Source organism: Mustela lutreola, chromosome 16 (genome assembly GCF_030435805.1).
Source record: "Mustela lutreola isolate mMusLut2 chromosome 16, mMusLut2.pri, whole genome shotgun sequence".
Taxonomy (NCBI): Eukaryota; Metazoa; Chordata; class Mammalia; order Carnivora; family Mustelidae; genus Mustela; species Mustela lutreola.
Window position 1 is genome coordinate 49,196,208 of NC_081305.1, and position 13,368 is coordinate 49,209,575.

General features: G+C 49.1%; 1 protein-coding gene across 1 annotated transcript; it reads right to left on the minus strand.

Moving 5' to 3' along the window:
• Nucleotides 1–4,168: 4,168 nt before the first annotated feature.
• Nucleotides 4,169–7,998, minus strand: ZSCAN5B (zinc finger and SCAN domain containing 5B). Its single transcript, XM_059151199.1, has 4 exons — nt 7,615–7,998; nt 6,044–6,250; nt 5,172–5,322; nt 4,169–4,614 (listed from the first exon to the last, which is right to left on the minus strand). The coding sequence occupies exons 1-4, from the start codon at nt 7,996–7,998 to the stop codon at nt 4,169–4,171; spliced, it is 1,188 nt and encodes a 395-aa protein (XP_059007182.1).
• Nucleotides 7,999–13,368: the final 5,370 nt, after the last annotated feature.

The window sequence follows — 13,368 nt, forward strand, 5'->3', positions numbered from 1 at the left end:
TCAGTTGGTTAAGCGGCTGCCTTCAGCTCAGGTCATGATCCCAGTGTCCTGGGATCGAGTCCCACATCGGGCTCCTTGCTCCGCAGGGAGCCTGCTTCTCCCTCTGAATCTGCCTGCCACTCTGCCTGTGCTCGCTCTCGCTTGCTCTCTCTCTGACAAATAAATAAATAAAATCTTAAAAAATAAAATAAAATAAAATAAAGTAATGATGAGCTAGGATTTGTGATGCTGGTTTTCTCCAGGTGAAGAAGCTGAGAGACGAGTTCTCAGGAGCGCGTCTACAGAGATGCAAAGGTCATGGGATATTATCAATATCCCATTTCTGGGAGATGATAAGGCATTCCTTTTTTTGATACTTTTTTTCAAAATAAATTAACAAATAAGTATGTAATTAAAGAGAAACATAACTTTACCAATTTATGAGAGTGTCAGTACAATCCTGCGACTTGGAAGTAAAATTATTAAAGGGAAAGAAATCGAGCATGTTAACAACTCATGTCTCTGGATATTGGAAGTATCCTTTTTTTTTTTTTTAAAGATTTTATTTATTTATCAGAGAGAGGGGGGGGGAGAGAGCGAGACAGAATGGCAGGCAGAGGCAGAGGGAGAAGCAGGCTCCTCGCCGAGCAAGGAGCCCGATGTGGGACTCAATCCCAGGACGGTGGGATCATGAGCCGAAGGCAGCTGCTTAACCAACTGAGCCACCCAGGCGTCCCTGGAAGTATCCTTTTAATAAGCATCTTATTGTCCCTGTATTTTATAATTACCCCATGATGAATGTCTACATCTTAATAAAATTCAAACTGCTGTTCATGCTAACAATCTTTTTCTTTTTTAACCCATAACAGAGGCATGCACTATTCAGAAATCAGGGAGAAAAGGAGGATGTGTGGCAGAGAGAGAAGGGGAGAAGCCAGTTAGGGAAGAGGAAGCCAAGGACAGGTGGGGTTTCCACGGTGGTGTGAATGGCTAATTCCATCTCGGGCCGCAGGGTGGGACTTAGACAAGTGAAGATAGGCTGCTGACTGACGGACCCAAATCACTGCGGAGTCTGGCGAGAGCTGTTTTAGTGACGCGATGTGGGGAGAAGGCCCGAGTGGGCCGCTGAGATGGAAACAGCCTGGAAGAAGTGAAAACATGTGTGTCCTTATACCTGCGTTCTCCAACCTCCTGTCCCCTCTACATGTTGAAAGACATGGGCTTTGGGCACTTTTTGACATGCCTGGATGAAGATACAGGAGATCTCCCTGTCCTATTTCTGCAATTTCCTGTGAACCTATAGTTATTTCAAAAACAGACAAAACAAAACTGTACTCAGGTGATTGCCAGCGTAAGAACCAATGACGAAGGGGCAGCTTCTGGAGAGTCTTAGAATTTAGAATGTCTTAGAATCCCTCTTTCAAAGGAGGGCAGGAGCCCACCCCCAGCCTTCGGATTCAGTAGGTTTGGGCCTGATTGTTATTTAATTTCTTTTAAAAAAAGATTTTATTTTTTCGTTTAAGAGAGAGAAAGGAGTGGGGGGGGGGTACAGGGGGAGAAGCAGACACCCTGCTGAGCAGGGAGCTCAATGCAGGGTTCGATCCGGATCCCTGGACTCCAGGATCATGACCGGTGCTGAAGGCAGTCACCCAACCATGTGAGCCACCCCGGCGCCCTGCTGTTTAACTTCTAACACGGATCATAGCTGGGTGGACGCGGCTGGTGGAGGACCACACCCAGAGGTTAGGAAAGGTTGCTCATCCCTGACCCACTACCCCCCTTCCCGAATCCTAACTCTGTCCTGGAGGCATGGAGATACCCGAGGGGCCGGGGAAGCGGATCTGTGGGAATACAGAGCAATGTTCATCCTGTTTTCGTCCTCCACACGCTGGGATCTCCCGGGAGACCTGTAACGCTCCCAGTGCCCCAGCCACACCCCACACCAGCCAAATCCTTCTCTCTAGGTGTGGCCCCCAGGCGCAGGTGGGGTATTTTGGGTTTTTTGTGGGGTTTCTTTGTGTATTTTTTGTTTTTGTTTTTTTTTTTTTGAAGTTGGCTCCAGCTTGCTGCCAGATTGGGAAACTGGACTGCAAAGAACCTTTGGGTGAGGCTCACTGGTGGGCATCCCTATGATTAAGATACATGAGCAGGGTGTCCCAGGAAGACGTTTTCTAGGTCTGGTGAAGGAAATCAGGCTTCATCGCTAAGACGGAGAACGGCCTCGTGGACTCCGCTCCAAGACTGCTCAGGGCCTCAAGTCTGGAAGAGACGCGAGTCTGCATGCGTACACTGGGTCACGTACTGGGCACCTGCCCCAGGAAGGACCTTAAACCCTCCTCCCTGGAAACGGGACTTTTGTAAATGGACCCCATGTAGGAAGGGACAGACTCAGAGCCCTGAAGGTTACTGGATCCAAAATCTGCTTTTCTCAAAATCTCCCAAGAGCAGAAGCATCCGTATCCCTTGGGGATTTCTTAAAAGTGCAGATTCCCGGGACATCAAAAACAAGAAGATCGGAGAAACTCACTACCAAGGAGTCTGAGTTTAAGGAGGCAGAAAGAGAGGGATCCTGATGGTGGTGGAGGGGGGCGTAGAGACATGGGGTATTACAGGGAAAGCAAGGAAATCAGTCAAGTGCCAGCCTTTGAGCGTTAATAAACCAGTAGACAGATGTGCCATCCTAACACACAAGGTTAATAGAGGAAATGCTGTGGGACACAGGTGGTCAAGAAAATGGATTCTGAAACTCAAGTTCCTTAAAATGCAGGTTCCCAGGCCCCGCCCCAGAGAGGAGTGTGCGTCCTTCACTGCCGGCTTCACAGAGCCTCCAGGCGATGTCTGTGTACCTCAGTTAAGGTGACCTACTAACCAGTGGCTCCGAACGCTTCTGGAGTCCTGTGGGAAATGACAGGTCACCCAACTTAGCAACGATTCATGGTGCAGAATACAAAGCGGTTCGGACAGGCAGAGCACGGAAGGATTTTAGGGCCGAGGAACTGCTCCGCGCGAGACCCTCACAGTGGGTCCCCGTCCTGCGTTTGTCTAAACCCAGGGAAGGGGCAACACTGAGTGACCCCTCAACCCTAGGCTTGGGGGACAATGACATCAGCAGTGCCTCATCACTTTTGGCCCTGGGAAGGTAAGGGAAGAGAACGGTAAGGGAAGGACGTGGTAAGGGAAGACGATGGTAAGGGAGGACGTGTTTGTGTGGGGAAGGGGCGGGGCGTCCTCCGGGAAAATCTCTGGACTTCTGCTGTTTTGTGAATCTGAAGCTTCTCTAAAAAAATGTCTTTTCTTTTTAAAAGATTTTATTTATTTATTTGACAGAGATCACAAGTAGGCAGAGAGGCAGGCAGAGAGAGAGAGAGAGGGAAGCAGGCTCCCTGCCGAGCAGGGAACCCGATGTGGGGCTCGATCCCAGGACCCTGGGATCATGACCTGAGCCGAAGGCAGAGGCTTTAACCCACTGAGCCACCCAGGTGCCCTCTTTTTATTATTTTTTTTTTAAGTTGCTCAGGAATATGATAAATAAATCAGAATGTGTCTATACTTAAATCGGGTCCGTCTGAAATTCAAACTTCACTGGTTATCTCCTATTTAATCTGGCCACTTGGAACACCTGGGGGGCTCAGTCCTTGGGCGTCAGCCTTCGGCTCAGGTCATGATCCCGGGTCCTACGATCGAGCCCCCATCGAGCCCCACATTGGGCTCTCTGCTAAGCAGGAAGCCAGCTTCTCCCTCTCCCACTGCTTGTGTTCCCTCTCTCGCTGTGTCTCTGTCAAATAAATAAAATCTTAAAAAAAATAATCTGGCCACCCTACTTGGACCATCCCACCTTATAAGGAAATAAAGGATAACAGGAAGACAATCTGCAGCAACAATTTTATTAGGAAATGTCGAAAATAAGACTGGCCTTCATTGCGAGAATAGCAACATAAACCAAAAAGCTTCCAACAATGGGACAATGGGACACGATGAGACGGAAAATGAAAACCAATAGGGAAGACATCATCGTTCCAAGATCCTCATAATTAACGTTCACAGGACAGCTGCTATGTGTCCGGAAACCTTGTAAGTGCTCGAGATGTCCTGTCATTTTTCCAAAATCGGGGACAAACCACCCTTAACCTCCTTCTTGGGACGGAAGGGACTTGGACCTGGTCGCCTTGTCTGCGGAATCGTCAGGAAGTCACTTCATGTGGGTTTTTTGGTGGCGTTTGAAAGTTCCCAGCTGACGAAAGGTGCCGTGGCACTCGGGACACGTGTAGGGTTTCAACCCAGAGTGGGTGCGAAGGTGGACGTTGAGGTTCCCCTTGTGGCTGAAAGCTTTCCCGCAGTCCGCACATGCGTAAGGCTTCTCCTTGGTGTGGACCCGGCGGTGGCTCCGAAGGGTGGAGTCGTGGGTGAAGGTCCGGTGGCAGAGCTCGCAGGAGTAGGGCTTCTCCCCAGTGTGGATTCGCCGGTGCACGCGGAGGTCTGAAGGCTGCGTGAACGTCCCCGCGCAGGAATCGCATCTGAATGGCCTCTCTCCCGTGTGTGTCCTCCAGTGAATGCGAAACTGAGATTTATAACGAAACCCTTTCTTACAGATGCTGCACACGGTTGGTGTCTGTCCCATTGGTGTCTGTTCCGTGGCTTTTCCCCCAACAGGATGGACCGAGCTGGACACAGGTTGAGCTGAGACTTCTCCTTTGTCCAAATACGGGGTCCCTCCTTGAGGTACTTCTTCAGAAATAGAGGTGTTGTCCAGTTTTCTTCTTTTGGGATTTCTTGGGCTTTTCTGAGAATCTCTTCTGTTCTCACTCTGAGGGGAAGTTTGTCTCTCTGAAACGTGGGTGGAGGGTCTGTTGGCGTGCACATCTGTAATACGGGCTCCTTCTTGGAGATTCTTTCCACCCTTTGCCTTCATGGAATCTGTTGAAAGAAAGATTAACACACAACACTTAACAAAGAGCATTTTCAATGATACCAACCTCCTTTGGACCAAAGGCCGCTGTGGGTTGAGAACTTCCCATCAACCAATGGACCTGGGATAGGGTTGTACGTAGGACACTGAGGACAGTCAGGGATAGAGAAGGATTGGTATTTCAGGGCTCTCTTCCCCCAAGAGATGTCAGTGCTGGTTCCCCACCCCCACTTCCCAGCTGAGGAAGAGTCACTACCTCCTCTGAATTCCCATTTTCCAGGCTCACCAGAACCTTCCAGAAGCTGAGGCTCTTGGAACTTCAGTATTGTCCTCTCTTCCAGATCTTCCATCAGATTCTCCTTCAGGTTCCCCTTGGGTCTCAGATTCTCCTGCACACCTTTTCTAGGAATGGTCTCCAGCAGGAGAACGTTCTGTGCCTGGCAATAGGCAAACACATGTAGTTGCCAACGTGCCTAACTTGGGGCATGGGAGGCTCTCATCCCTGTTTTCCCCATCCTGCCCATCACCCTAATCTGAGACACCAACTCTCTCAACATGACAGTGTTGTGGATGTGCCCACACTTCCTTTGGGCCACTCATCACTCCCTCTCATCAATCATGCCCAGCGTGCCTTTAAATCATGTCCACATGTCACAGCCCTTACACTTAATTCTCTAAGCACTTCTCAGGTCACCTGGCTTCCTCTGGCCAATTCGGGAAGCAAGGTGGCTCTGGGTCCAGGTGTCGCTGCTCATCACTACTGATATTTTGTGGGATGATCCCTGTTTGGGGCTCTCCTGTGCATTGTGGGATCATAGCAGCGTCCCTGGGTTCTGACCACTCGATGCAATCCCAACCTCCAACCCCACCTGCATTCTGACAACTGAAATGGTCTTGGGGCATTTGCAAAAGTGTTTTAGAGACAAAAACGACTCCAGGTGAGAACTACTCCCTTAGGCAGAGGGACAAAGGCTGAGGAGTCTTCCTTCTCCACAGAAGCTCAGAGATGTCTACAGGCTCGATGCATCCATGGGGATGGGACAATGGGTGCACTTCTGTGCTCTGCCACTGTCCCAGTTATTCCACAGCTACACCCACCACCACTTCTAGTACCTTCTGCCACCGCTGTCTCGAGATCGGGAAGGGCCTCACACTCACCTGCCCGGCTGACGGCTCGTTGACTCCTGGCAGATTCTGCAGCTCTCTGCTGACCTTCTCGCTGTCCTCTGGATGTGTCTCACTCACAGAAGATCGGGGCTTCTTGGACAAGTCTGCCACAAGGTCCATGTCACTGACCTCTGCTCCAGCCATCTGAGCATCTGAACTTCGTACAAGAAATTCCTGTCCTTGTAAGGTGACTATGGTCTGTGAGGGCAAGAGTCAACCAAGATCAGACTCACTTGAACCAGAACAGAGCTTTGAGGCTCCCTCAATGAAGATACTGCACACTCACACTTTGTTGGAATTACTGGTTTCAAAGGCAGGCTCCCAAGGTGGTAGGGGACTTACCCGCCCTCTTGTGTTGGACAACCACCGGCCTAGCCACAATATCTAATCAACATCAACACCTCCCCATGTCCCAACCACCACCTCAGCTAATACTCAGCCCTCAAGAGTCATCCTAAGGCATGCTTTATCCACTCCTGACTTCAGCACTCGAGGTGGAGCACGGTGAGAAATCAACACCAGGCCCTGCTGAGACGTCACACGTGTGGCTTACATCTCACTCAGCCTGTCTTAAGAATCCCCTTATCTGTCATTCCAGATGACCATCTTCCAGTTCCCATGGCTATTTTCCCACCACATTGTCGAAAGCTTATAATTCCCGTTCTCCACTCACCCCTGGAGAATTTCATCACCTCCCGGAGTGCTCAGGGCAAGGAGGACTGCCATGTTGGATCTAACTCCCTCCTGTCCACTTACAAGATTACCTACAGAGCTCATCTCCCCATGGCTGTTGCTACACCAGGTCCCATTTCCCTCCTAGATCCTTCAGACTCTTGCTTTTTCTACAAAGCCTACAGGTGCACGCCAACCACCACGATGGAAAATGTTCCCATGTAAGGTCTTAACCTGGTCTGGAGAGTCATACCTGTGAGCTGGAGGGATATCCGGCAACCACCAGAGATTTTTTGTTTTTGACTTTCCCAACTGGGGGTGGTTGCCTTTGACATCAAGGATGGCGCTAACACTACGATGCCCAGGAAAGCCCCAAGGTTGGTCCATCTCAGTGTCACTAGTAGATTTGAAAGACCCTCGTGGAGTCGAAAGCCTGCTGTCCCAGCCCCCTTCCTTCCTCAGGGTCATGCCAGGACTCTAGTTACCATGGCAACATAGCTCATTAGGTACTTCACCCAAGTAGGACCACTTTTAAGAGGGTCTCTGGCGATATTAAGAATTGCAAACGTAATGGACTGAACTGGTTTCCAGCTCCTTCCTCCTGGAGCCCCTGGAATGCCCCTTAGGCAGCTGTCCCCACCAGAGGTCGGGCAGGGTGAGTGACAGTAAAGTTCGTAGACTCCTGAAACCGATCAAATGCCAGTGACCTCTTTCTCCTCCCTGTCGTGACAGCTGGAAATGTCTCTAGACACTGCCGAGGGTCTCCTGAGGGGCAAACCGTCTTCCCAGCGGGAACCACTGACCAAGAAAGCCCCCATGTCCTCTCCAGTCCAAGGACACCTGCAGTTCCCACACCAGCTCCCCCTTCCCATCAGGAAGGCCCTGCTTACCCATGTCTTGGGGGTCTTGTTGCTTCTCAGCAGGTCCCTCAAGTCCTTGCAGCTCCGCATACCACTTTCCTTGACTAGGACCTGAAGCTCCGGGGGCATGGAGATCAGGAACTGCTCCAGCACCAGCGCGTCCAGGATCTGCTCCTTGGTATGAAGGTCTGGCCGCAGCCACAGGTAGCAGAGCTCACCAAGCCTCCTCAGGTCCTCAAGGGGGTCTGACGTCTCCGAGCTGGTGAAAGCCCTGAAGCTCAGGTGCCACGTCTCACAGTCGTCGTCTTGTGTCCCGTCAAGGGCTCCTTGCAACAGAGCAGACCGTGGCAGCTCTGTCTCCGGGCTGCCTTGGGGTTTCTCCTGACCCCCTGAGAAGTTCTGGTCTGTAGCCATATCGACCGGAGAACTTTCCGGTATGACTCTGCAGACTTTCTCGAAGCTGGTGCCTAATTAAGAGCCACCTAAAGGGACTGACTCCAGTTTTCTTCAGCAACAGACGCGCCGTTCATTCAGGTCTGTGGGGTGGGGCGGGGGGAGGAACCAGATTGGTTTAATTTCTTACCACCCCCTTCCCTCCAAACCCTTCACCCCAACACTAACACCGTCCCCCACTCATCCAGTATTTAATTCCGTGAAAAGTAACCCCACTATTATTTTTCCAATGTTCACATTTATAGTAAAAGGTGGTTCACATGTCTGAAGGGCCCTTAGATTCTGAGCTCTAAATGTACAGAAGCGGGCTCCGTTTTCTCATCTGTAAGTTGAAACAATATCATCCTTGACTATAAATTATATATAACTACGTGTAAAACTCCTATAATTAAGGGGCACCTGGGTGGCTTGGTGGTTTAAGCCTCAGCCTTTGGGTCAGGTCATGATCTCAGGATCCTGGGATCCAGCCCCAGGTAGGGCTCTCTGCTCAGCAGGGAGCCTGCTTCCCCCTCTCTCTCTGCCTGCCTCTGCCTACTTGTGATCTCTTTCTCTGTCAAATAAATAAATAAAATCTTTTTTTTTTTTTTTTAAAACCTCCTATAATTGAATTTTAACAATGTCAGTCTTTCTATCTTTCCACCAGGACAACCTCCATGGCAAAACTGTATTAGTTAAAATTCTGCAGAATACAGAGAAATATTTACAACCTGAGAATTTCATGTGGTGTGGGGACATCGGAAGTATTAATCTATGATCGTGCCCAGACACATTTCCTTGTTGGTCCCTGGATATTGCTTTGTTCCAGGAAGAGGATTCGAAAGAACCCTAACAGGATTAACAAATATTCCTTACTGTCGTGAGATACAAACAACACAAAACTCACCACTTCAACTCTTTTAAAACGCACAAGTTTGCAGCACTATCACATTTGCAATGCTTTACAACATTCATCTGTGTCTGGTTCCAGAACTCACTCATCCCATGCCCAAAGGAAACTCTGTCCCTCCCCCTTCCCTGGCCACACCCACCCCCAGGGGATCTGTTAATCTCTTCTCCCTCTCTTTGGGTTAAACACTTAATCTCATCCAAGAAAATGGATTAAAAATCCAATGCTCTTTGAAATTTTCAAAGGCCAACGGTCAACCTGAGGATGGGGTGGAAGACTGGGGGGTACTCGGCAGGGCACTGAGAGCCACTTGGTCCTCAGGTAGAGAGAGGGGCTTTTTTTTTTTGAAGATTTTATTTATTTGCCAGATAGAGATCACAAGTAGGCAGAGAGAGAGGAGGAAGCAGGCTCCCAGCCGTGAGGAGAGCCGGATGCGGGGCTCAATCCCAGGACCCTGGAATCATGACCTGAGCCAAAGGCAGAGGCTTTAACCCACCGAGCCACCCAGGAGCCCCGAGAGAGGGGCTTTAATCATGGCTGGGATAGTAGGTTGATAAAAAAAAAAAAAAAAAAAAAAGGTCCATACTCAGAGGTTTGATTTTTACCCTGTGGACAGCAAACACCCAGCGATGTGTTTTTAAGCAGCGGTGTGGGGCATTCAGAAACCTCAGGAGAAGCATGTACCATGCAGAATTCAAGGCGAATTCTACACATTTGCCTAAAACCCGCAATAATCAACCTTTTCCCCTACTTCGGCTCCTTGGGGAAGCCTGCTCAGCTCAGCGCTGATTCGATCCCATATTGTAGCTTTAATTAGCTGTTAGGCAAGTCCACCAGCTCTCGGGAGACCATCATCCTTCTCCATAACACGGGATGAGAAAACACACCTCTTACCCTGTCTGAGGGTAAAATATGAGGATGCAGAGAGGACATGCCTGGCACGTCTTTACACAATGGCATGACCAACATTTGGAGCCATGATTCTCAACCAAGGGTGACTTGCCCTACTCCCCTGGCACCTTAGGACACTGGGCGACATCTGGAGGCATTTTTGGTCATCACAACCCGGGCATGGGGGAGGCAGGTGGTGGGGGGACACGGCTAAAAACCCTGCAGTGCACGGGACAGCCCCCAACCCCCTCCCCAAAACAAAACAACAACAAAATCACCTGGCCAAAAATACCATCAGAGGCTGAAAACCCCTGGTTCAAAGTACAAACCTGACATACTGGGGGGTCAAATCACACCACAACCATTCAGAGTTAATTATGGGGTATATATAGGACAACTCTTGCTTTCACAAGACCTCGGAGCAAATGTGTAGTGGATGCAGACCCAAATCCTCCTGGCACCAACCTCCATCCACATCCCAGGTTCCCAGCACCCAAGGACATCCCCAGCCAGTGACTTGCCTCATTCGCGTCTTTGCGCCGTCCTGCCTCGAGCCTCCTCCAGCTAGGACTGGCTCTCCCACAGAGCTGTGCTGAACACACAGCCGCTTATATAGGGCTAGAGAAAGCCCAGAATTCCAGTTACCTCAGCAGCCCAAAGATTAGTTTAAGGCCGTGGAATGAACCACTTTAAGGTGGCCGTGTGGATCATATTTCCCACTGAAACTCCATCAAGAGGAGAAAAAAAAAGAAATTGGAGCACCTGGGTGGCTCAGTGGTTTAAGCCCCTGCCTTCAGCTCAGGTGGTGATCTCAGGGTCCTGGGATCGAGCCCCACATCGGGCTCTCTGCTCAGCAGGGAGTCTGCTTCCCCCTCTCTCTCTACCTGCCTCTCTGCCTACTTGTGATCTCTGTCTTTCTGTTAAATAAATAAATAAAATCTTTTAATTAAAAAAAAAGGAATTTATTAAATAAAATAAATTGGAAACAATATTGGTTTTCCTGGTCTACTGAATTATTTATCCTATGCCTGAAGCGTTCAAAGGAGTCAGTTAAGCACTTTGGGTCAAGATTTTATTTAAAATGAGCTGACAAGGCAGGGCATGGGAAGTAGGTGTTTAGAAAGCCAGAGGTTGCATTTAAGTAGAGGAAAGTACATCATATCCATTTTGCAGGCCGAGTGAGTATTTCCTAAATGCCAAGGGCAACACCAACCCGTCAAGCCAAGAACATGAGCAGAGCTGGGAGGCTGGTATCAAACGGGTGATTTTATTTAGTTCGGGGACGCCTGAGGAGCTCAGTCAGTTAATCGTCTGCCTTTGGTTCAGGTCATGATCCCAGGTTCCCTTGGGATTGAGCCCCAAGTTGGGCTTCCTGCTCAGTGGAGAGTCTGCTTCTCCCCCCTTTCTGCCCGCTGCTCCCCCTGCTTGTGTGCTCTCTCTCTCTGTCAAACAAATTCTTTGAAAAAATAAAAAATAAAATCTTCGGAAAAAAAATATAGCTCAAGGAAAGCTCTGACATATTAATTCTAAAGTATTGAAAAATGAAAAATAATTATTGATACGTAAGAATATTCGTGATTTTTTAACTCATATTTTTCACTGTCTTGCGATTAATGCCTTCAAGCTTTGCTCAAACTGGGTTAAATCACCCATTTTATATACATCAATTTACTCTTTGATACAAACAGCAGAAACCAGACAGAAGCACGCAGACGCGGCTCTGCCTTCCTTCTCTCCCAGGGTGGGGAAGGTGGTTTTGAGGCTTCTCTGCAGACCTGCTTGTTCCCCTGAATTAGCTTTCACAAATCCTGAAAAGCTGTAACAGTGGGTCCGCCTGTTACCAAGTGAAGTTTAATCAGGGTTGGGCGGATCTGGGTTACAGTTTTGGAAGCTCTCAGTGTCCATCAAATCATAACCAATCCATTCAGATCGTGAACTTTTTTGTGTAACATTTCAGAGGAATCGGAAGGCTCCTGGCTTTGCATGATTCTTGGAGCGCAAGGGAGTCTCTAAACCTGAGAGTGTTCGTAAGCACAATGGGGGCTTTCTGCCCACCCAGACTCGTCCCTTTCGTCCTGAGACCAGCGCATGGGAGACCCGGCACTAAATCTGATTCAGAACCCGACCTCTCGCCCCCTCACTGGTGCCTCTTCTAATCTCTCCGGGACCCGGACCTTTGCAGCTGCTTCCGCAGTGGTCCTTTCTGCCCTCCTGCTCTTAAGGGCTGCGTTCCCCATGGCCCTGGACCATGTGACCTGACCCCAGCCTTACACAGCAGTACCCCCTTCAGAACTGACCCACGGTTTGCTGAACACGGGGAGGAGAAACCTTGTCCTCAGCACCCAGAGGCCTTCAGCATCTGACCTGAGGATGCTCTCCTTCCTCAGCCCTCTCCCCAGCAGCCTGGCACGCTTCTGCTCTGGGAGTCTGACCCCTCGGTCATGCTCCATGGTCTGGAATGCTCTGTCTGCCCCTACAGGGCTGTTAACAGCTTTGGCCCCGCAAATGCTCTGTAAATACTGATAAACAGATTAGACACACAGACAGACAGACAGACAGATCGTTCACAAACAGATGACATGTCCAGGATTCTGCACTTTCTTAAGATCTCATTTTTTCTGTGACTGTAAATGACCTCGTATAACCGAGAATGTGCTTTTCATGAGGATGAACATTTGCCGGGATAGAAAATGATAGATTTACCTTGTTTTCCTTCAATTCCTGGAAGGTCTTTGCTGCTCCGTCGTCCACACTGTGTCACCCAGGAGAGCCATGTGAGCCTTCCTGCAGAAGTGGTCTGGGTGTCTCTCTCTCTTCAGGCTTTTCTGAAATTCATTCTTTTGTGACCGGCTGTAGATTTTTCCTGTTCAGCCTGAAGAACACCACGGGTCCAAGAGCTCTTTCATCTGTAAATGTGTGAAAGTTATCTTCCTGATTTCTTACTAATATTTCTTCCTCCCCCTTATCGTGCTCCCCTCAAGTAGGGCCTGGCCTCTTAGTACTTTCTCGCTTCTGGAAGCATCTCTGATGCTTTGTTCCTCCTCTCTAATTTCTGTTGTGTCCACTCTGCTGTATTCCCACCTGCCGTGTTCGTTCAGCTCCTGCATGTTTTTCTTAACTAATATTCGTTGAATTCAAAAGTTTTTTACCTTCTTATTTCATGCTGCTGATTTGTGTTTATTTCTATTCTATTCCTTTGGACGCCAGTTCTAACACCCCATTTCTGAAGGTAGCTGTAATCTAGCTTTTATATTCTTTGTTGACTTTTTACATTGGCTGTGTCATGGGGTGCCTGGCTGGCTCAGTGGGTTAAGCCTCTGCCTTAGGCTCAGGTCATGATCTCAGGGTCCTGGGATGGAGCCCCGCATCGCATTGTCTCTCTACTCAGCGGGGAGCCTGCTTCCTCCTCTCTCTCTGCCTGCCTCTCTGCCTACTTGTGATCTCTGTCTGTCAAAATAAATAAATAAATTCTTTAAAAACTAAATAAACACATTAGCTGTGTCCTTGTTTGGCCCCATGAGTTAGTATCCTGAACGACAGGAGAGCTTTTCAGT

Bases quoted from the DNA above. Each gene is read 5' to 3' on its own strand.
- ZSCAN5B (XM_059151199.1), bottom strand. From the start codon at position 7,998: ATGGCTACAGACCAGAACTTCTCAGGGGGTCAGGAGAAACCCCAAGGC. The intron at 6,251-7,614 runs GTAAGCAGGGCC...TTGCCCTCACAG, and splicing joins ACAAGACCCCCAAGACATGG to ACCATAGTCACCTTACAAGG. The intron at 5,323-6,043 runs GTGAGTGTGAGG...GCCTATTGCCAG, and splicing joins ACGAGCCGTCAGCCGGGCAG to GCACAGAACGTTCTCCTGCT.